We start from the raw sequence: 24,972 nt of genomic DNA, 5'->3' as shown, positions 1-24,972 counted from the left end.
AGAAATGTACAAGGGAGGCCACATACAGTGGCTTATACCTGTAATCTCAGCACTTTGGGAGGCCAAGGTGGGCAGATTGCTTGAGCCCAGGAGTTCGAGACCAGCCTGGGCAAATGGTGAAACCTTGTCTCTACTAAAAATAAAAATAAAAATAAAAATAGCAGGGCATGGTGGCACATGCTTGTAGTTCCAGCTACTCCTGGAGCAGGGGCTGAGGCAGGAAGATCACCTGAGCCTTAGGAGGTCAAGGCTGCAGTGAGCTGTGATCATGCCACTGCACTCAAGCCTGGGCAACAGGGTGAGGCTCTGTCTCAAAAAAAAAGGAAAAACAGAAAGAAATGTACAAAGGAAAAGAGGAAAGGGAAACCTGATCTACAGCAGCCCCTCTGGTATTCTACAAAGAGCTAAAACTCAGATGAAAACCTCTAGCTTGTCTGGACACATGTGCATAAGTGTGTGCACTGGAACATCTATGGATCTGTGTAGTATGTATGTAGAGGTGTATATTGAGGGATTGTGGAATTGTGCAGTGGCATACATAGGCATGTGTATATGTGATGCTAATTTGAACACGTGTAGACATGTAACTTCAAAGAGAAAGGTGTATGATCTATAGGTATGGATATAAGTATGTGTATTTCTATGTTTCTATTTGCACATGTGGAAATCTGTATGTATGAATACACATATATCTGTGAGTTTGCATATATGTAGGAGATGTGAAAGTATTTAAGAACGAATGTGCATAGAGTGTATTTTTTTTTGGGGTATTTGTATGTGGATATTTGTGAATATATAAAGAGATATTTAAGTATGTATCCGCATTTGAGTAGGCATGTTTACATGTGTGTACATGCATGTGCATGTGAATGTGAATGTGTGTGCATATGAATACAAGTGAATAAGTAGAAGAGTATTTAAATGTACCAGTATGGGAGTATGACTATACATGTGTGCACATTAAGGGACTTGTATATTGCTGGAATCTGTGTAGAACTGTATATAAACACGAGAGAGACAGAGTGAGAGACAGAAAGAGAGAGAGAGTGTGTGTTGACATCCTTTGGGCATGAATCCCAGTGTTTCCATTATTAGAACATGTGTTCCAGCCTCTCTTGCCAAGGGGCAGGCTAGCTTGGCACAAGACAGGTGCACTGTGGCCAGGACCCCTGCTGATTGATGACAGCCTATGCAACTACAGTCCACAAGTTTGGCCTTATTTGACATTAAGGGGCAATGGACAGAGATCTGAACCAGGAGTTGGGAGACCAGGGTTGGAGTTCTCACTCTGCCAGCATGTAACACTTCTGAGATACAGTTCCCCCAGGTACCTGGCCCTAAGAATGGTGTATAGGATCACACAGAGTAATAGGTATGCAAGTCTTTGGTAAATGCTATAGAAATATAAAAGATTATTTACTGCTAACTAGTCAGCCAAAGCAAAGATTTTGCATTAGTCCATTTTCACACAGCTAATAAAGACATACCCAAGACTGGGCAATTTACAAAAGAAAAGGTTTAATTGGACTTACAGTTCTACATGGCTGGGGAAGTCTTACAATCATGGTGGACGGCAAGGAAGAGCAAGTCACATCTTACGTGGATGGCAGCAGGCAAAGAGAGAGCTTGTGCAGGAAAACTCTCCCTTATAATAAACATCAGATCTCGTGAGACTTACTATCACAAGTACAGCTTGGGAAAGACCTGCCCCCAATGATTCAATTGCCTCCCACCAGGTCCCTCCCATAACACATGGAAATTCAAGATGAGATTTCAGTGGGGACACAGCCAAAACATATCATTCCACTCCTGGCCCCTCCCAAATCTCATGTCCTCACATTTCAAAACCAATCACACCATCCCAACAGTCCCCCAAAGGCTTAACTCATTTCAGCACTAATTCAAAAGTCCACAGTCCAAAGTCTCTCCCAAGACAAGGCAAGTCCCTTCCACCTATAAGCATGTAAAATCAAAAGCAAGTTAGCTGGCCAGGCACAGTGGTTCATGCCTGTAATCCCAACACTTTGGGAGGCCGAGGTGGGTGGATCACTTTAGGTCAGGAGTTCAAGACCAGCCTAGCCAACATGGTGAAACCTCATCTCTACTAAAAATACAAAAATTATCCAGACTTGGTGCGAGCCTGTAGTCCCAGCTACTCGGAGGCTGAGGCTGGAGAATTGCTTGAACCCAGGAGGCAGAAGTTGCAGTGAGCCAAGATGGTGCCACTGCACTCCAGCCTGGGCAATAGAGTGAGACTCTGTCTTAAAAAAAATAAGTAAATAAATAAAATAAAATCTGAAAAAAAAAAAGCAAGTTAGTTACTTCCTAGATACAATGGGGGTTAAAGGTATTGGATAAATACAGCCATTCTAAATGGGAGCTATTGGCCAAAACAAAGGGGCTACAGGCCCCATGCAAGTCTGAAACCCAGTAGGACATTCAAGTCTTAAGGATCCAAAATGATCTCTTTTGACTCCATGTCTCATATGCAGGTCACGCTGATGCAAGGGGTGGATTCCCATAGTCTTGGGCAGCTATGCCCCTGTGGCTTTGCAGGGTAGAGCCTCCCTCCTGGCTGCTTTCATAGGCTAGCGTTGAGTGTCTGTGGCTTTTCCAGTCTCACAGTGCAAGTTGTCAGTGGATCTACCATTCTGGGGTCTGGAGTATGGTGGCTGTCTTCTCACAGCTCCACTAGGAGGTGCCCAAGTAGGGACTCTGTGTGGGGGCTTCAACCCCACATTTCTCTTCTGCACTGCCCTAGCAGAGGTTCTCCATGAGGGCCCCACCCCGGCAGCAGACTTTTGCCTGGGCATCCAGGAGTTTCCATACACCTTCTGAAATCTAGGCAGAGGTTACCAAACTTCAATTCTTGACTTCTGTGTGCCTGCAGGCTCAATGCCATGTGGAAGCCACCAACGCTTGGGGCTTCCACCTTCTGAAGAAACAACCTGAGTTGTACTTTGGCACCTTTTAGTCACAGCTGGAGTGGCTGGGACACAGGGCACCAGGTCCCTAGACTGCACACAGAACAGGGACCCTGGGCCTGGCCCACGGAACGATTTTCTCCAAAGCCTTTGGGCCTGTGATGGGAGTGGCTGCTGTGAAGACCTCTGACATGCTCCGGAGACATTTTCCCCATTGTCTTGGGGATTAACATTTGGCTCCTCGTTACTTATGCAAATTTCTTCAGCTGACTTCAATTTCTCCACAGAAAATGGGTTTTTCTTTTCTATCACATTGTCAGGCTGCAAATTTTCCAAACTTTTATGCTCTGCTTCCCTTGTAAAACCAAGTGCCTTTAACAGCAACCAAGTAACCTCTTGAATGCTTTGCTGCTTAGAAATTTCTTCCACCAGAACCCTAAATCATCTCTCTGCAGTTCAAACTTCCACAAATCTCTAGGGCAGGGGCAAAATGCTGCCAGTCTCTTTGCTAAAACATAACAAGTGTCACCTTTGCTCCAGTTCCCAACAAGTTCCTCATCTCCATCTGAGACCACCTCAGCCTAGACTTTATTGTCCATATTGCTATCAGCATTTTAGGCAAAGCCATTCAACAAGTCTCTAGGAAGTTCCAAATTTCCCCACATTTTCCTGTCTTCTTCTGAGCCCTCCAAACTGTCCCAACCTCTGCTTGTTACCTAATTTCACATTTTCGGGTATCTTTTCAGCAGTGCCCAAAGTCGCTTCCACATTTTCAAGTATCTTTTCACTATTGCCCCACTCTACTGGTACCAATTTACTGTATTAGTCCATTTTCATGCTGCTGATAAAGATATGCCCAAGACTGGGCATTTACAAAAGAAAGATCTTTATTGGACTTACAGTTCCATGTGGCTGGGGAGGCCTCACAATCATGCGGAAGGTGAAAGGCATGTCTCACATGGCAGCAGACAAGAGAAGAACTTGGGCAGGGAAACTCCTCTTTTTAAAACTATCAGATCTTGTGAGCTTATTCACTACCACAAGAAAAGTATGGGAAAGACCTGTCCCCATGATTCAATTACCTCCCACCAGGTCCCTCCCATAACACGTGGGGATTCCAGATGAGATTTGGGTGGGGACACCAATACCCAAACATAAGGAAATGCCCTTCTGGGTTTTGGATTTTTTGTTGTTGTTGTTGTTGTGTTTTTGTTTTTGTTATTTGCTCGTTTTTATTTTTACTGGTCTCTCTTCATTCATTTGTTCTTTCCACTCCATTTATTAATTAACATCTTACATGTGCTAAATTTGGCATTAGGCTCTAGAGATAGAGTTCTGTTTTAGTCCTATAAGCTAGGCTTTCCTGCATTAACAAATCCCAAAAATCTCAACATCTTCAGACAACAGTGGTTCATTTATCACTCATCTAAAGTCTGCTGCAGATCTAGGGGCTCTCCAGGGCTGCTTTCCCCCAGGTGGTAGCTCAGCATTGCATTTCCATATCAACACACAATTTCACATTTGCCACACAAGAGAACAATACACTGAAGGGTTGAACACTGGTGTATTAGTGTGTGCTACCATAACAAAGTACCACAGATTGGATGCCTTCAACAACAGAAAATTATTTTGTCACAGTTCTGGAGGCTAGAAGTCCAAGCTCCAGGTGCCACCAGAGTTGGTCTCTAGTGAGGGCCCTTTTCCTGGCTTGTAGACAGCCTCCTTCTCACTGTGTCCTCAAATGGCTTCTTCTCTGTGCAAAGAGAGAGAGAGAGAGAGAGATCTGGCACCTTTTTCTCTCCTTATTAGGACACAAATCCTACTGAATTAGGGCCCCACCCTCAAGACCTCATTTAACCTTTATCATCTCCTTAAAGACTCCATCTTCAAATACAGTCACTCTGGGGGTTAGGGCTTCAACATATAAATTTTGGAGGGACACATTCAGTCCATAACAACTGGCAAGTAAATGTGTTCCACCTAGGAGTGACTTCTGCTTGCATGTCACTATCCAAGGGAAGTCACATGTCACTGCCCAAAGAGAAGTATAATCCTCCTATGGTACCAGAAGTAAACAGGAACCAGACATCAGTGAGTAGGAGGTCTCTGCTTTCAAGGAGTCTATTTCAAGGAAAACAAGATAATACCACGGTAGGATGGGTGAGATTACAGAGCTATGCAAGGATGCTGTGGAACACAGAGGTTAATAGTAATTCTCTGTAAAGTATTAATAATAATTCTCTGAATATGTATGTGCCAGGCACTGTTGTGTACTTTCGAGTTATTTTTCTTTTTCTTTTTTTTCTAAACTGATCAGCACCAAATTGAGTGATTTTACTAAAGCAGCAATCTGGTCATGGTATTCCCCATGTTCAAATCTTCCAGGAGAGAACATTTTCAAGGGATGAACCAAAGAATGAAAGGGTTTCAAAAAAAACTGTTGTGTGTTCAATAGTGCCAAAAGAGGAAAGAAAAGTCAAGTGAGAAAAGAAAGTATCATCCAGTAGTTTTGGCAATGGGGGATGTGGAAGGGAGGGCACATATGTAGAATTAGGGAATGCAATTTCAGGGGCATGAAGAAAGCAAAGGATAAATTGAAACAAAGACAGCATGAAGATAAGCCTTTCAAAAAGCTCTACTGTGAAAAGAATGTGAGGTGTTAGTATTGGTGTTTGTCATTTACTGAGCACAGTAATTGTGGTTAGTGAATTATGGGAATTATTTCATGTACAAGAATCCCATTTTATAGATAAGGAAACTGAGGCTTAGAGAAGCTTGATTCACCCAAATTTTTCCAGCCAATAAATGGCACAGCCAGTTATCATCCCCAGGCTGCCTGACTCCTGAGGCCCTGTTCTTCACCTACTCCATTTGCTGAGCTTAAAGAAAGAGGGAAGCGGGAAGTGGCAGAGCCAACGGCACCAGGGCCATGTGAGGGCATGACCTCATCCTGGTCTTCTGCAGCATGGTTTGGTCAATAAGAAGCTCAGTAGGATTTGTGCAGTCCTTGTCTATGGTCATACCACTCTGAACACACCCAATCTCATCTAATCTCTGAAGCTAAGCAGGGTCAGGTCTGGTTAGTACTTGGATGGGAGGATTTGTCCAGTCCTATAAGAACTTGTGTCACAAGAACGACCTTGGTCATCCATCATTTTGGGTATTTGCAAATAAGACCTCAAGATACAAGAAAACAGCTACCACACAAGGAGATCAAAAGCCCCTTATAGCCAGGTGTGGTGGTTCATGGCTATAATTCTAGCACTTTGGGAAGCTGAGGATCACTTGAAGCTAAGAGTTCAAGACCAGTCTAGGCAACAAAGTGAAACCCCATCTCTACGAAAAAAAATTAAAACATCAGCTGGGCATGGTGGCATGCACCTGTAGGCCCAGCTATTCAGGAGGCTGAGGAGAGAGGAGATCACTTCAGCCCAGGAGTTTAAGGATGCAGTGAGCTATGATTGTGCCACTGTACTCCAACCTGGGCAACAAAGCAAGACCCCATCTTTTTTTTTTTTTTAAAAAAGAGCCCTTTATACCCAACCGTAAATATTAACACATTGGCTAGAGAGCAGTCATTTAGTCATAAGTCAAAGTCAACCTATCCTGGGATCAGTTGATCTAATGAAGCAGACATTTTAAATCACAAAAATAAAACTTAAATCCATCTACTTTTTTCCCACTTTGTTGCTCTCAGCTCCTAGTTAAAACTGGCATAATCTCTCTCCTGCTTGACTGGTCTCCTTCCTAACTGGTGTCCTTCCTTCCCCTCCTCATGCCCCCTACCACTTCCCATAGTTGCTAGAAGGATCATTTTAAACTAAAAATCGGATCACAGAATTCTCCTACTTCCAATCCTGCAACAACTTTCAAAGGTTCTTACCACATTCTGTTCCCTCTGCCCAGAAAGATCTTTGCATGCCTGGCTCCTTCTCACCCTTCAGGTCTCAGCTCAGACATTGCTTCAGGGAGTCCTTCTCCACCTCCCTACCTAAAAATATCCCCCTCTTCCAGTTACTCTCTATCACATCACCATGTTCTATTATCCTCAGAGCAATATCTAAAATTTAAAACTTCACTTGTTTGTTTGTTGCCTTATTGGCTTTTTCATCCAGAGTGGGGACCTTGTTTCCCTCAATCACCTCTATATTTCCAGTGCCCACCACACTGCTTAAATCACAAGAGCTAGTCAGTATTTGTGGAAAGGTTCTCTAAGCACACCCCCATCTGTTGTCAGAATCCCTGCCATAAACATCATGTCCAAGTAATTTTTGCTTGCACACCTCCAGTGTTATAGAACCTACTACCTCCCAATTTAGATTCAAGGGGTCATGTGGAGGTTTATTACATGGATATATTGCATAATGTTGGTATTTGGGTTTCTACTGAACTCATCACCCAAATAGTGAACATAACAACCAATAAGTAATTTATTTATTGGTCTTTCATCTCAAGATGGAACTCAACGCACTGAGGAGAGCACCCTGATGGTAAAGTGGCTGCCCATTTCATCTTTGGGCAGCTCTGAAATCTCCATTTACCCACAACTTTAGTCCTGACCCTAGTGCCACACAGAATCAACCAAATCAACTGACAACCCTTCACATAATTGAGATCGGCTCTCCCTGTCCCTCCCCCTCCCAGCCTGGCTTCCTCAACCATTCTCTCTAGTTTTCAGTCCCTTCACCACCAGGGTGCTCTCCTCAAAGTGCATCCAGCACTTGATTTCCATCTTGAGATGAAAGGTCAATAAATAAACTACCTATAGGGTACTATGTTCACTATTTAGTTGATGGGTTCAAAAGAAGCCCAAGCTCCAGCATTACACAATATACCCATGTAACAAGCCTGCACATATACCCCCTGAATCTAAAATAACAATTTTTAAAAAGAAAAAGAAATAGACCCAGCCCTCACAAGGAGTGTTCTGAGCAGAGCAAAGTGGGGCCATACTTATTCTGGGTTAGTGAATTTCAAAGCATTGTTTTTAATAGCAGTCCCACCTTAGTTCAATTTTTCAGGCAAACCTTTTTTTTTTTTTTTTTTGAGACAAGATGTCACTCTGTCACCCAGGTTGGAGTGCAGTGGCGCGATCTCAATCTCGGCTCACTGCTTGAACCTCCCAGGTTCAAGCAATTCTTTTGCCTCAGCCTCCCAAGTAGCTGGGATTACAGGTGTGTGCCACCACACCCGGCTAATTTTTGTATTTTTAGTAGAGATGGGGTTTCACCATATTGGCCAGGCTGGTCTCAAACTGCTGACCTCAAGCTATCCACCCCATCAGCGTCCCAAAGTGCTGGGATTATAGGCATGAGCCACCGTGCCTGGCTGTAAGGTAAATCTTATGTAGCACTTTAATAAACAGATTTCTTAATTGGGTGGTTCTGGTTGAACTGGAGAGGGAACCAAGAATCTCATTCTCTTGACCTCTCTCTCAACCTCTGCCTCCCCCAGGAAGCCCTTGGAAAACCTTCTCTAGGCCCTAAAATCCATTTCTACCCGTTCCACCTCAAAGACCTTTCCATTTCGGGAGCCATGTCACAATGTTCACTTGCAGTATGCTTACGGACAGCAGCACCCTGGAACAGTTTTTTAAAGTGCATTAGTAATATATGAAAACAAGCTTTTGTAATTAGTTCAATAAAAAAAGAAAAAGAGAATGAGAAATAAGAATGCCCCTGCTTTGCCCTCCCCTCCAATTCCCTTTGTCCTATCCTGAGTTAATAAAATTTAGTGGACACCATACTAGTCCCCTTTACTTGATTGTTCATACATTTAGGTACATATACATGTCTTTGTATAAGTAGGATTGTGCGATACAATTTGCTTTTTCCACTCCACCACAGCTTGATGCCTCTCTCCACATGGCTACATATAGATCTACCTCATTCTTTTTAACTCTCTACGCAATCCCAAATTTGGAAACATGGGAGAACAAATACATTGTTTATTATTAGATTAAATGTAGGACAAAATTATACTATGTTTCCAGGCTTTATAGCCTCCTGGTAAAATCCCATGGTATGGAGACACCATCATTTCACAGTATTTAACCACTTTTCTCTTGACATGCTTTCAGGTTTTTTCAGCTTTACACTATTACAAACAATGCTACAATGAACATTCTTGTGCATAACTCTCCGTTTGCATTTCTTTAGGATATATTCCAGAAGTAGAATTGCTTTAATGAAAGAATATTCACTTTTTTAAAAGTATTTTGCCCAGTTCTCTTCCAAAAAAAGCTTCAATAATTTACATTCCCTACAATACTGTTTATTTCTCTTCATCCTTGCCAACTCAACGTATTATCAAGCTTTTTTATTTTCACCAAATGGGATTTTCAAAATGGTACTTCATTGTCATTTTCAATTTGCACTTCAGATTCCTAGTGAATTTGAGCATCTTTTAATATGTTGACTGGGCATTTTGAATAATATTCTAGGTTTCTTTTTTTATATGCAACTCCTAAATCCATTTGGAGTTTAATTTTATATGAAGAATTTGGTGGTGGCTTAACTCTATTTTTCTCTGATTGAGTTTCTATTATTCCAACACCATTTCTTCAACAGTCACTGTTTTTCTACTAATTTGAAATGCTATCTTTTTCATAAAATAAATCCCCATGTATACATTTCTAGTCTCTAGTCTCAGTTTATTGCTCCATTGCTCTGTTTATCTGTTTCTATACCAATATCACACTGCTTTAATTTCTGTGACTCATTATATTTCTATGTCTGGTAGAGAAAGCCCTCTGTTGTTCTTCATTTACAAGTTTTTCTTAACGCTTTCAGCCCTTTCTTTCTTCCATGTGAACTTTAGAATCAGTTTATTGAGGCCTATAAAAATCGTCTCATGGCCAGGCGCGGTGGTTCACACCTGTAATCCCGGCACTTTGGGAGGCCAAGGCAGGTGGATCATGAAGTCAGGAGATCGAGACCATCCTGGCTAACACAGTGAAACCCCGTCTCTACTAAAAATACAAAAAAAAAAATTAGCCCAGCATGGTGGCGGGTGCCTGTAGTCCCAGCTACTCGGGAGGCTGAGGCAGGAGAATGGCGTGAACCTAGGAGGTGGAGCTTGCAGTGAGCCGAGATCGTGCCACTGCACTCCAGCCTGGGCGGCAGAGTGAGGCTCTATCTCAAAAAAAAGAAAAAAAAAAGCCTCTCAGGTTTTAATTAGGATTGCATTAAGTTTAAAGATTAATTTGGGAATAAAGTACATCTTTACAATATTTTATAAGTATAGTACATCTCTCCAATTATACAGGTGTTCCTTTATGCTTTTCAGTAAAGTTTTGGATTTTTTTTTAATATACACGACTCACATGTTTCATGTTAGGTTTATTCATAGATATTTTGTGGGGTTGGTTGCTATTATGGATGAGATCTTTTGTTGTTCCTTTTTCCACTACACTTTTGTCTCTCTACACAGCTTATGATAGGTCCCTTCTAATCTTCTTGGGTCTGGGGGATCCAAGAGAAAGTCTATTCACTGTTATCCAATTAGATACGGTGCCAACAAAGCTTTAGTAAACAAAAGACTAAGAGAGGACCAAGGAGAAAGCCCTCAGAAATGCCATTAGAGTCTATCACGAGCAGAGCATGGGGTGATGAGCAGTCTTGGTACCATCTGCTGGATGATTCTCTCCCAGTACACCAGGGGAGGTGTCACAACAGTGAACTTATGACTACCCAGGGCGTGACTCTTCATCAGATTAAATTCCAGAAGGCTGACTCATGACCATCAAACCCACGAAAGACTGAAGTGGGGAAATCAAACTGCCAAATTGTTCCAATTTACAGTAAGATTTTCTATTGTAATAATAAGAATGCTGTGTCCACTAGGAGTGTGCTCTCTTGCCAAGCAAAAGTTGCTTTTAACATAACTGGAATTGGAGAAAAGAGAGGTAGATAGTCTTGAGGGAAATTTCATCCAAGCCAGAGAGAGTTCTAAGAAACCATCCTTGTGTCACCACACAGAAGCCCTCCTTCTAATGGCAAGAAAGTTGGTGTTCCCACAAATATAGTGATGGAATATGCTACATTACCAATTGCCAAATTCCTCCTACTTGAACTGCCCTTTCTTATGCTACAGAATGAATGTCCCACATATGTTTACAAAATAGTCCCCAAAACAAGATGTAATACAATAAATCAGGGTTCTTCTCATTACATTACAAGCACATGCCCATCCTAAGTCATTGAGATTACACATAGGTCATTCAGATTGATGCCAGGCCTCAGATTTGAAAATGCAAATCCCTCCATTGCATATTCATCTCCATTTTTTTTTTTTTTAATTCTCAGAGGGTGACCTTAATTTCCTATTTCCAAGTTTGTTAGTGGCATGTCTCACCATTGTGCCCTGCACTGCCAACACTATCAGCTTTCCTCTTTCCAGGTTAACATCCACCCTTCCTTCCTTCCATTTGCATCCTTTGGCAACCAGTTATAAATCTACTTCATTGCTTAATGTCCCAATCCAAAATTCTTCACCTGATACTGATTATAAGGTTATTTATGCACCAACCTGTCCCATGGGCTCAGTGGGGCCCCAGTATACTACATCTACTATATCTCCTTGATCTACCCAATAGATAGTCTAAAATATTGTATTTAATATTTAATAAAAAGTTTAATTATATGTTTAAAATATTTAGTAATTTTTAATAAATATTTACTTTTAAAATATTTTAAATAGATGTTTTAAAATACAATAAATTGAACTTGGTTTAAAATTTTTTTTAAAGGGGAGGATACAGCCTATAATTGTCAAAAGAGTGTGAAATTGGGAACCAGAAGTCCTGGATTCATATCTCTGTTCCTAGCACCTACTAGCTATGTGATCTTGGGCAAGAAACTTAACCTCCATTTAACCACTCTAAATTTTGGTTTCCTCTCCAGTGAAATGAGTATAATAATGCCCAGTATGTTCGGTCGATGAAAAGTTTTTTGTTGTTGTTGCTGTTTTGTTTTTGTTTTTGTTTTTTGAGGTGGAGTCTCGCTTGGTCGTCCAGGCTGGAGTGCAGTGGCACAGTCTCAGCTCACTGCAACCACCACTTTCCAGGCTCAAGCAATTCTCCCGCCTCAGCCTCCCAAGTAGCTGGGATTACAGGCACTTGCCACCAAGTTCAGGCTAATTTTTGTATTTTTAGTAGAGACGGAGTTTCGCCATGTTGTCCAGGCTGGTCTCAAACTCCTGACCTCAGGTGATCCACCCGCCTCAGCCTCCCAAAATGCTGGGATTACAGGCGTGAGCCACCGCGCCCAGCCAAAAAGTTTAGCAATATGATACATAGAAAGTTCCATGTGGTGGCTCATGCCTGTAATCCCAGCACTTTGGGATGCCAAGGCGGGTGGATTACTTGAGGCCAGGAGTTTGAGACCAGCCTGGCCAACATGGTGAAACCGTGTCTCTACTAACAATACAAAAATTAGCCAGGCATGGTGGTAGGTGCCTATAATCCCAGCTACTTGGGGGGCTAGGGCAGGAGAATCCCTTGAACCTGGGAGGCGGAGGTTGCAGTGAGCAGAGATTGCGCCGCTGCACTCCAGCATGGGTGACAGAACGAGACTCCATCTCGGGGAAAAAAAAAAATTTTAGCAAATGTCAGACATCCAATACACCCAATAAACAGAACTGCTATTCACATTTTTATGTAATTATTAAATTCACATTGATCTTTAGTGATCCCCTAAGGACAAACAAAAATGCTAAGCTCCACTGGTCCAAACCATCTACAGTTTTTTACAACAAATGTAGCTCTGATTGTATGATATCTAAATGAGAATGCACCAGGCAGCATGGTGACTTAGGAGAAATTCAAGACACAAAGCTTCTGGGGCCAAGCAGGTAATAGACAGGGATCTGGGCAGTTCACAAGCACTGGACTTGAGTATAGAGCAGACAGCAGATCAAATCCATGGCTCAAGGCAGAAATAAAGCACTAGCAGACTGCTAAATCTAGGGCAGAAGCTTTCTGTCCTTTGCCCTTTTCAATACTTCCTGTTAGTTGTGGGCATCTAAAAACCCACAGGTACGTCATAGCAGCCAGAGGCCGTACCCAGTGACATTGAGGTGTCATCAAATCAAACTGTCACTCAGTTCATATCTGGGATATCATGGGTAGTGTAGTCTACTGGTTAAATGCTTGGTCTCTGACATTAATGTCCTGGGTTCAAATCCCCGCTTTGTCATTTATTAGTTATGCAGTGTCATGAGTGGAACATTAACCTCTCTGTACCTTGATTTCTCTGCAAAATGAGAATAACAATAGAACCTACATCAATCACAGGGTTGTTGTGAAGATAAAATAACACACATAAAGGTCTTAACACAGTTTCTTGCATGTGGTAAAGTCTCAGAATATTATTATTATTTGCACTGTTATTATCAATTCTGGATTTACCAGTAACGAGCAGCAGGAACTTGAGCTTTTAGGGCTTTAGTTTTCACATCTGTCCAACAGGATTCCTGCATGCAGTTTCCACCTCAGTCAATTGAATTGCTGTGTGCCCCTGAGGGAGCCTTCCTTTTTGTAAAATGAGAGAGTTGAGGCAGAAGTCTCCAGGGTTCTTTCTAGCTGTAATATTTGATGATGAAAATGATGATGATAAGAACGATGATTCTCTCATCTAGCTCCAATCTCCATTCCTGCTCTTAGTTTAGAACCTTTATTACCTCCCAATTGGATTGTCACAACAGCCTTAAAACAGGTCTTTCTGTACCTGTTTTCTCCTGCTTCCAGTTGTCTACAGTGGTTCCTGCCATACTGATCTTCCTGAAATCAAACTGTGACATTACCCCACTGCTTAAGTCTTCAATGGTGCTAGATTGGCTAGCAAATAAAATCCAAACACCTTGGTTTGGCAGTTAAGGATACCCACAGTCAAATTAATTCATTTTGCAGCCTTATCACAGCAGAGTAGTTAAGAGCATGAACTTTATGTAATCAGACAAACCAGGTTTGAACTCCAGCCCCACTCTTTCCTAACTGTGTAAATCCAGACAAAGCATTTAATCTCCCTGCACCTTCTTCATCTATAAAATTAGGTTGAAAATGCCCAAGTCATAAGATTGTTTTAAAGATAAAATAAGCTGACATGTATGGCATGCTTAAGACATAATGCCTGGTGTATAATAGGGCCTCAATAAGAGGCAATTATTATTATTTATGCTGCTAATGGTTGAGCTAAATTGAACTGTTTGAATGCCCCTGCCTACACACCTCTGCTTGTGCTATTTCTTCTACATGAGATTCCTTTTACCCCCAATTATACATATTCTAATTCCAAATACTCTGAGGCTGCAGCCCTAGTCTTAATGTGTTACCCTTATCTCAAAGATGTGAGACGTATAGGCTTAGAGCATATCACTGGACTTGTTCCAGGTGAAACCGGATACCGTTCACATCTCAGAACAATACTAGATCTAGAGATGCTAACTTCTGGAGGATGGAACAAACTGAAAGGGGCCACCACAAATGCTACCTTCTCCTGAAAAGCTTTTCCAGATTTGCCCAACCTGGCTGGAAATCATCTCTAATGGCAATTTGTTAAAAGTATTTATTTATTTATATTTATTTATGTATTTATTTTTGAGACAGGATCTTGCTCTGTCACCCAGGCCGGAGTGCAGTGGCACAATCATGGCTCACTACAGCCTCAACCTCACGGGCTCAATTGATCCTCCCACCTCAGCCTCCCGAGTAGCTGAGACTACAGTCGCGCACCACCATGCCTGGCTAATTTTTTTATTTTTACTTTTTTTGTAGAGATGGAGTTTTCCACATTGCCCAGGCTTGTCTCAAACTCCTGGGCTCAAGCAATCTGCCCATTTCGGCCTCCCAAAGTGCTGGGATTACAGGCATGAGCCACTGCATGCAGCCTGTTAGAACTTCTTATGACCCTTTCACTTTCAATTTTGTGTGGTAGATATTTGTGTCCATGCCTTATCTTGCTTGCTAGGTAAACTGAATTCTTTAAGTATAGAAATGAAGACCCTGTGCCTCCACTCTCACTGTACTCCCAATCAGCCTCATAAATGTTAATAGAGTTGGACCGAGTTTAGAGATGAGATATCCCCTCGGGAGCTGGAATGATGAGACTTTAAAAGGTATAAGAATCTGGTTCTTTTGTTTACTTCTTGATGCAATGTCTCTTGGTTCTGACTGCAATGGGCCCACCTCTTGCATTCCACATACCCTTCCCACCAACACTCTTGCTCAAGCTCTTAGCTCTATCCTACTAAAACACTTCATGCTTTCTACTTCATCACAATACTGAGTTTAGAGGAGTTTATTAGGAGAGGTTAGAATCTGAAATGAGGCACAGTGGGGGTAGACATGGGGGACAGATCCAACTTCAGGTGGTACATATGAAGCCCTCAATAAATGTCTGTGGAATGAATGAATGAACAAATGAATGAGTTAATGCTCTACCTTGGTCTCATAAGCAGGGCAGCTAGTTGCCCAGTTACCAGAAATTAGATCATCAAGGAATCTGAGAGGCAGGATGGGTGAGTTGATGCTGAACACTGTTGAATCAGAGCTCTGGGAATCCCTCCTGCTTCCGGTTTGTGAGCTACCCTTGAGAGTTTGAGACCTAGAAGCCAGCTCCCAGAGGTGGAACCTCGGGTTCTAGGGTGGAGAATTCAACTGCTGCTCCTCCAGTCCCTGAACTTGAACATGGCCCCAGCATGTCAAACACCAACCAACATACGTATAGCTATGGCCAAATAAGCAAAACAGCCTTTAGCTTTCGGCCTGTTACACCAATTACATTGATCTCTTCTGAACTGCATTTCTCACTGCTGTTTGCCGATTTAAGGGAGGAAATCAATGGCAGCAACTTGTTTGGGTAGCAGCTGCTAGGGCAGGCGCTGCCAGTAGGAGTCAAGCTGCCTGAGGACACCAAGATACATTCTCCATCTCTCGCTCTAATTTTCGTTATTCATTTCATAATGAGAGACTCATTATGAAATACAAAGAGATGGGTTTTATTTTGTTTTTCTTCTTTTAGATGATGTATGTCTAAAATATAAATTTTTTACTGTCAACTTGTATTGCTTCTGAAATAACAGTAAAACGTTTTTAAATATTAGTAATAAAATGCAAATGTAATAATGTCCATCTTTACTTAAAATTCTTCAAACGCTCCACATTATTACTAGGAAAAGTTCAAATTTCTCAGTACAGCTTGCAAGACCCTGCATGCGTCCTCCCACTCCTCTATTCATTCACTTGCTATTCTTTCCAAAGTGCCACACTCTTGCTTTGCCTCTAGGCCTTCACATATGCACTTACAACCACCCAAAGTGCTTTCCCTCTTTGGCTCAACCATATTTGGTCTCATCTGAAATATCACTTCTACCTGGAGACTTCCCTGATCACCACCCCCAAGTCCAGATGGGAACCTGTCTTCTATATTCCCTAGCACCCTACGTTTAACCCCTATCAGAGCCCTTATCTCAGTGTGGTGCAAACATTACACTGGAGGCTCTGGAGCTGAATAAATATATCTTTCTTGTTCTCAGTGGATTCTTCAGTGCCTAGAATAGTATCTGGCACTTAAGAGAGCTCAGTTAAATGTTGTTGGAAAAAATAAAACTAACAACAATTAGCTGTTGGATTTGGAAAAGTTCTTAGAGACGATCTAGCCTAACTTCTTTTAACAGTGAGGCTCAGAGAAGCAGAGCCAAGTTCTAATTCCAGATTCTTTACTGAATTGTTGTGTGATCTTAGGAAATACCTCTCCCCTCTGGGTCTCAGTCTTTCCAGATATAAAATAAGAAAAGCCCATCTGTTCCAGCTTTTTCTGACTTTACCTCCTCTTCCTTCTCATAGGTACTAGGTAGCTCATAGGTGCACTGACTGAGTGACTAGGTGAGATGGTGCAGTGAAAATATAAGGTCTGGTTCATCCGCTCAAATTGCTCCCAATCAAGCTGAGGACATAAGACATACACAGTGAAGAGGTGTTCAATTAAACGTTCCAGGTGATTCGGTCTTGCTAGGAGATCAAAAAGGAAGAGGTCAGGGAAGCCTGGGGCATCAGGTCTCCTGCAGGAGATAAGCCTTAAGCTGAGAAGGCAGAATTTGCATGAGCAATGAGGCTGACAGAAAGTGTCCCTCACACAGGATTGGCTGTCCACACCATGTGACTTAAATCATAAGTGCTCACTAGAGGCTCAGGCTGATGCTGATTCCAGTCCTAGCTCTGCCACTCACTGGCCCTGCTCCTGGGACACATTTCTCAGCCTTTCCAAACCTGTTTTCTTACCCTCACTATGGGAATCTGAATGTCTAGCTTGCAGGGGTTTTGTGAGGATTAAGTGTATGTGACAGTATCTAGAACGGCGCCTGCTGCCTAACAGACCATTTGAAGAAATGCCACTTTCTTTTCTTCCTGCTAGCCACATAAATGGACTTGACATGTCACTGGCAAGAACATCAAAAGTGCAGCTGGGGCTTGGGGACTGAAGGCTTTTTCTGCCCAACCATTCATAGTCTGTTCACTCTGATGTGACTTGCCCAATGCTTCATCATCACACACACACACACACACACACACACACACACACTTCGTGCAAAATCCAAGGGAGAAGGAGAAGGAGAGACTATTTCCAATCCCCTGATCAGACAGGACCAGATTGGGAGTTGTCCATTACCATCATCAGGACAAAGAGCCAACACTCAGGCCAGGCCTGAAGTTCTTCCACCACCATGGGACTTATAAGATATGAGATTATGAGGCCAAATGTCACTTTCTATGGGGCTGGAGGGAGAGGCTGCAATTAAATTACAGAACAATCCTATAAAATTTCTTGGAACATTTTATGAAGCTATTGATATTTCTATAGGCAAACAGACTGAAGCATGAGCTGTAGGAGGAATTGAGCAGGGGTGAGGGTGAGAGTGGGGAGGAAGGTTGTTTGTTTTAGTTTATCCCTGCTGATAACAGATCAAGACTGATGAGGATTTACAAGCAGCATTCCAAAAGAAAATATTGCATGACCTCGTTTATCCAGCACCCTTGGGAAAAAGCAATAGCTGGTCCTCATGTGTGGAGATTATTCCTTGGAGGAAAGCATTTAAAATTGGACTTGAACTGAGGATATTAATCATTTGGGGAATTATAGACCCTTTGGGAGATCCAACACAGAGAGCTATGCCTTTCCTGCTTGGGAAACACAAATATATCCTAAACTCTACTTGTGTCATGATATTCATGAACTCCAGGTTTACAATGTCTCTGTAACAAAATTTAAAACTTTCTTTCTTTGTTTTGTTTGTTTGTTTTTGACAGAGTCTCACTCTGTCACCCAGGCTGGAGTGCAGTGGCATGATCATGGTTCACTGCAGCCTGGACCTCTCTGGGTTCAGGTGATCCTCCTACAGCAGCCTCCTGAGTAGCTGGGACTACAGGCTACTGTACAGGCCATCACATGTGCCATCACACTCTGCTACCTTTTGTACTTTCTGGTAGAAACGGGGTCTCATCATGTTGGCCGGGCTAGTCTCAAACTCCTGGGCTCAAGCAATCCTCCCACCTTGGCCTCCCAACGTGCTGGGATTACAGGCATGAGCCATCGCTCCTAACCGAAAACTTTCTTAATGGAAATATTTCTTAACTGCATGACCCAGTTTTCTGCTATTGAGATCTACCCATACCATAATAGCTCCACACCTTGTGAATAGAAACTGAATGGACTCTTTCAGTTCCTCTAGGATCAGCTGAGGCTATTGAGCAAACTCTCAGCTAGGAGTCAGAACACTTGAGCTCTAGAATCAGCTCTGGCCCTACATTTTCAGAGTGACATTGAGCCAGTCTCAATTCTCCCTGGACTTCAGTTTCTTCATCCGGAAAAAAAAAAAAAGGTGGTAGGTGGGGATGGAGTTTTGACTAGGACAGCCATTCCTAACCTATATTCTATAGAAGATACTCATCATGCACAAATATAAGAATTCCATGGCCAAAATAAACCGTATTCTATTCCCTTCTTAAGATGCACACAACTCATCAGCATATTAAGGTCTCTGAGAAGTCCTGCAATAAAGAAACCTATTGTATTTCATCTGGTCTAACATTAGGCTAATTGATTTGACTCCTGAATTTTTCTTTCAGTGGAATAACTACACTGCAGTCCCATCAGAGAAACATTAACTAAGCATTGAGTTTAGAAGCTAGTAAGATGTCAGATAAGTAGATTGCAAAAATTTTCTCCCATTCTGTAGGTTGCCTGTTCACCCTGATGGTAGTTTCTTTTGCTGTGCAGAAGCTCTTTAATTTAACTAGATCCCATTTGTCAATTTTGGCTTTTGTTGCCATTGCTTTTGGTGTTTTAGACATGAAGTCCTTGCCCATGCCTATGTCCTGAATGGTATTGCCTAGGTTTTCTTCTAGGGTTTTTATGGTTTTAGGTCTAACATTTAAGTCTTTAATCCATCTTGAATTAATTTTTGTATAAGGTGTAAGGAAGGGATCCAGTTTCAGCTTTCTACATATGGCTAGCCAGTTTTCCCAGCACCATTTATTAAATAGGGAATCCTTTCCCCATTTCTTGTTTTTGTCAGGTTTGTCAAAGATCAGATGGTTGTAGATACGTGGTATTATTTCTGAGGGCTCTGTTCTGTTCCATTGGTCTATATCTCTGTTTTGGCACCAGTACCATGCTGTTTTGGTTACTGTGGTCTTGTAGTATAGTTTGAAGTCAGGTAGCGTGATGCCTCCAGCTTTGTTCTTTTGGCTTAGGACTGACTTGGCAATGTGGGCTCTTTTTTGGTTCCATGTGAACTTTAAAGTAGTTTTTTCCAATTCTGTGAAGAAAGTCATTGGTAGCTTGATGGGAATGGCATTGAATCTATAAATTACCTTGGGCAGTATGGCCATTTTCACAATATTGATTCTTCCTATCCATGAGCATGGAATGTTATTCCATTTGTTTGTGTCCTCTTTTATTTCATTGAGCAGTGGTTTGTAGTTCTCCTTGAAGAGAAGTATTTTATTCTCTTTGAAGCAATTGTGAATGGGAATTCACTCATGATTTGGCTCTCTGTTTGTCTGACAAAGGGCTAATATCCAGAATCTACAAAGAACTCAAACAAATTTACAAGAAAAAAACAAACAACCCCATCAAAAAGTGGGCAAAAGATATGAACAGACAATTCTCAAAAGAAGACATTTATGCAGCCAACAGACACATGAAAAAATGCTCATCATCACTGGCCATCAGAGAAATGCAAATCAAAACCACAATGAGATACCATCTCACACCACTTAGAATGATGATCATTAAAAAGCCGGAAACAACAAGTGCTGGAGAGGATGTGGAAAAATAGGAACACTTTTACACTGTTGGTGGGACTGTAAACTAGTTCAACCATTGTGGAAGACAGTGTGGCAATTCCTCAAGGATCTAGAACTAGAAATACCATTTGACCCAGCCATCCAATTACTGGGTATATACCCAAAGGATTATAAATCATGCTGCTATAAAGACACATGCACACGTATGTTTATTGCGGCATTATTCACAATAGCAAAGACTCGGAACCAACCCAAATGTCCATCAATGATAGACTGGATTAAGAAAATGTGGCACATATACAACATGGAATACAATGCAGCCATAAAATAGGATGAGTTCATGTCCTTTATAGGGACATGGATAAAGCTGGAAACCATCATTCTCAGCAAATTATTGCAAGGACAAAAAAACAAACACCGTATGTTCTCACTCATAGGTGGGAACCGAACAATGAGAACACTTGGACACAGGAAGGGGAACATCACACACCAGGGCCTGTCATGGGGTTGGGGGCGGGGGGAGGGATAGCATTAGGAGATATACCTAATGTAAATGACGAGTTAATGGGTGCAGCCCACCAACATGGCACATGTATACATAAGTAACAAACCTGCATGTTGTGCACATGTACCCTAGAACTTAAAGTATAATAAATAAAAAAAAAAGAAGCTAGTAAGATGTGACTCCATGACATCTATTAAACCTTTCCAAACAAATCAACATATGTCACAGTAAGTTATAGAAGGCTGGTATTAAAACAGAATGGGATGAACCCTAGGACCAGCAGGAACACTACAGAATTCTTCCGCCCATCCCTCCTTCACTTCTTGAAAATTAATTGTTCTCTTTAGGGAGAATAGTTTGAATGCTCAGACATCAGCTTTGATTTTTTCCTTTCATTCCTTCAATTTGTCTAGACCAGTGACTCTCAAATCTTAGTGTGCCTAAGAAGTACTGTAGTATTGGGGCTGAGGGTGAAAGGGGGACTTCAATTTATCTGCAATGTATTTTCTCTCTTATTTAAAAAAAAATGAAGCAAGCATGACAAAATATTAACAGGATGATGAAAACTAGTGTTTATTACATCCATCTTTGAATTTTCTTTAGTTTAATTTTTTTCAAAATAAAGAATAACATTTACATAATCTCAGTTCAGGGTTGAATATACCTCATGGGGCATTTAGAGGATTTTCAGGGGTAATTATGACTCCCATGGTTTTTGCCTGATACACAGCTTTTATGTCTTACCCCCATATAAGATGCAACCACACTTAATAACATCCTCCAGAAAAGGTTTTACTGGCCAAAAGCACCCAGGTCCTCCAAAAGTTGATGTCCTTGGGCCTAACATTGCCTTCACCTTATTATTTCCTGGCTGTAGGACTATAGGGTCAACATCTTCCTGCGGCAGCAATGGAACGACCCCCGCCTAGCCTATAATGAATACCCTGATGACTCTCTGGACCTGGACCCATCCATGCTGGACTCCATCTGGAAACCTGACCTGTTCTTTGCCAATGAGAAGGGGGCCCACTTCCATGAGATCACCACAGACAACAAATTGCTAAGGATCTCCCGGAATGGGAATGTCCTCTACAGTATCAGGTGAGTTCTGACCAGGTTCATCCACTCCCTGCTCAGAACGTGTCTTGCCTCACTACCTTCTGGGCACAGACTCTAAAAGAGGGGCCAAACAGAGGTGAACAGGCCCTGGCAACCCAACACCTTTGCAGAAGAGGTAGACCCAGCTCTGTAACTTATACTCAGCAAGTAAGAATAAAATACAATGGGATATTTTATTCTAGGAGCCAATGATTTATTATAACCAAGGAGACTAAGAAAGCCATCCTAGAGAAAGTGGGGTTTAAGTTACTCAGCATTTCAATCAAACAAGATAGGAAACAGTATTCAAGCATGATTACCAATAATAGCAGGAGCTAAGGCATAAAGCCTAGAAAATCACAGCAGCTTCAAAGTAAATGAGCCTGCCAGTTGGATGGTGTTGCTCACGGTCAAGGCCAGGGATACTCCATCCCTTCTATAAAATCTATCCCCCAAACTTTGCACTGGGTCTAGGCATTTAGATTTCCTTCTCCAGATGTGGAGTATCCTTGAGATATTGGCTAGGGGCAAAGCCTTCAGAGTCTGCTGCCACCCCTCCACACCAAGTCCCTGATCTCCTCTCCTAAGGCATAAGGAAAATGACCAATGTCCAAGAGGTGAAAAAATGACCTTACACATGTAATAATAACAGCTACCATTCATGAGAATTCACTAACTATGCCGGGTACTTTTCATGTGTTATATCCAGCCCTCCTAATAACCCCAGGAAGCAGGTTTTACTATGCCCGTTTTGCAGATTAGACAAATGAGAATCAGAAAAATTTAAGTAACCTGCCAAAGTTTCCAGTTTGTTAGTAGCAGAGCCTAGATTCCAATCTGTATTAGTGTGAATCTGATGCCCTCTCAAAGTCCTATAGCAGTGCATGGCATTCAATAGGCACTCAAATATTTGATCAATATATGAATATGTTTTTATTTCAAAGAGCTTAAAAGGGTGCTGGTCCCAAATGTCTCCTCCTCCTGCTCCAGTCCTTCAGGGAAACACATTTTTTTTTTCCTTTGGGTGATGAGCCTTAACTGTCCAGGCCTGTGGGAGGGGCTGTATAGATCCTAACCCTCAGGTTTGACTGAACTCGGTCTTTCCTGAGAGCAGGCTGTGTAGGGGAGGGAGCTTAGGAACTTCATCATCAAGAGCAGGCTTAGAGGAACTCGAGGCTCACATGGCCTTCCTCGCTCAGGAGCCCACCTTCCCATCCCCTCAAGTAAACATCCAGACTGGAAGAGTGACAGGCTTAGGAAATGGCCATCCAGGCCCAGCTGGCTGGGGGGATGGTAAGGTCAGCCTGCTTGGATTTTGCTGCTGCCAGGCTAATTTCCTGTCTCTAGGAAGGTAAGTCCTGGTACAGCATGATACAAGGACAAATCAGCAGAAAGTGATGTTCCAAGGTCATTCGACATCAGGAAATTAAGCCAGTGTGACAGCTGCCCCACTTTGGAGCTTTTATCTGCAGAAATTCAACTGCATTCACTTTCTCTTCACTTTCTCCCTCCTTCCACTCCCTTCTTTTGCCTCTTCTTCCTCTGCCTCTCCCTTCCATTTTTCCCCTTTTGCTTCAACCTTATGCTTAAAGGGGCCCACATCCAGAGCTGTGGGTGTGAGCTGGAGTAAGTTCACAAAGGGCTGTGTACATGCAGCCAAAGTGCCAGTTCAGGTCCACTAGAACACCAGCAATTACGTGTCTTAGGGTATTGGGGTTGGCTTTTCAGGAGAGCAGTGCTGCCAGCAAACACATGAGTCAACCCCACCCTGGGACTCAGAATCCAAAGGCCAGAACACATGGTTTTGAATCCTGGCTGATGTATCAGCTTGCTGTGTGACCTTAGATGACTCTCAACCTATCCCTCTCTGCACCCTGGGTTTCTCACCTGTCACATGAGGGAGTTGGCTTGATGATCTAAGGCTCTTTGGGCTCTGAAAGCCTTTCTTCTCCATCCCCTGCAGCAGGCACTCAGATGTTGGAAAGGCCTTTCAAGTGAGCGGCAGGCCTCAAATTCTGTTGAGAGGACTCCCTCTGATTCTGAGTCTGTGGCCTCTGTAAGGGTTGAACAACCAAAATAAACAGCTAGCCCAGAATCCTGAGGAGCCCACCCCTTTCCAGCCGACCCCAGTATGAGCCTACTGATGTGAGTCAACTGTGTTTGGACACCCAGAAGGCAGAGGGCCTCTTTGAAATAACCTTTGATGAGCCCTATGTATGAAGAAGGAAGCCAAGAACCACTTGCAACACCTGCTGCAGGTGCACATGGGTGCTGCTCAACTTAAAATTTGAGCTCTGTCCCTACCTGAGGGCTATGCAGAAGAGTAAGGAATAGGGGCAGCCCCTGGCCTCTAGGCAAGTTGCTAAAGACAGGTCTCCAGAGACCAGAAAGACTCCAAAAAACCCAGAAGTTCTCTAACTGTGTCACTTTAAGCAACCTACTTTTACCTCTCTAAACCTCCATTTTTCAATCAGGAACTTGGAAATACACACATAATTATTTAATAAACATGAGTTGTCCACACCCACCACCACCCAAAGGTGCTGCATCCCAACAGCCATCGGGGGGCTTTGTGTAGGCTGGGCAAAGTTGGCTGGGAGACCAGATGGCCACCAGGCTCACTGAGGTGGGGTGGGAAAAGAGGTTTGTCGCTGCTTCAGGCCTGGGCCCGGCTGGTGGGAGCCACAGCAACGGCTTTGGGAGCCTGGAGGACAGAGCCTGCCGCCAGGCCCAGGCCCCCAGCTCATCTGCACCTCCAAGGCCAGGGGGCCTGCAGGTTCCCAAAGCAGCTGACTGCACTCTGCTTCCCACCATGCTTCCTGCCAGAACTCCTTGTGGATTTTTTATCCTTCAGTTTTGCTAAATTCCTTTATTTGCATTAACAGTTTGTATGTGTGTGTATGTAATTTTCAGGGCTTTCTATATATGAAAATCATGTCACGGCTGGGCACGGTGGCTCACGCCTGTAATTCCAGCACTTTTGGAGACTGATGTGGGAGGATTGCTTGAGCCTGGGAGTTCGAGACTAGCCTGGGCAACATGGTGAGACCCCGGTCTCTACAAAAAAAAATTTAAAAATTAGCAGGCATGGTGGCACATGCCTATGGTCGCATCTACTCTAGAGGCTGAGGCAGGAGAAT

The 24,972-nt window shown here is 42.6% G+C and overlaps 1 protein-coding gene across 2 annotated transcripts in view; it reads left to right on the top strand.

The window, feature by feature from the left end:
- Positions 1 to 24,972, top strand: part of GLRA1 (glycine receptor alpha 1) — a 108,992-nt gene that overhangs the window by 48,685 nt on the left and 35,335 nt on the right. For both annotated transcript variants that reach the window (XM_032158434.1, XM_032158433.1), the window contains exon 4: positions 21,612 to 21,835. In XM_032158434.1, coding sequence (XP_032014325.1) covers positions 21,612 to 21,835 — 224 coding nt within the window. The remainder of the gene's footprint in view (positions 1 to 21,611; positions 21,836 to 24,972) is intronic.

The sequence above is a fragment of the Hylobates moloch genome, unplaced genomic scaffold (genome assembly GCF_009828535.3).
Source record: "Hylobates moloch isolate HMO894 unplaced genomic scaffold, HMol_V3 SCAFFOLD_6, whole genome shotgun sequence".
NCBI classification, from domain to species: domain Eukaryota; kingdom Metazoa; phylum Chordata; class Mammalia; order Primates; family Hylobatidae; genus Hylobates; species Hylobates moloch.
The sequence above is the reverse complement of the archived record's forward strand: the minus strand, read 5'-3'. Positions and strand labels throughout refer to the sequence as shown.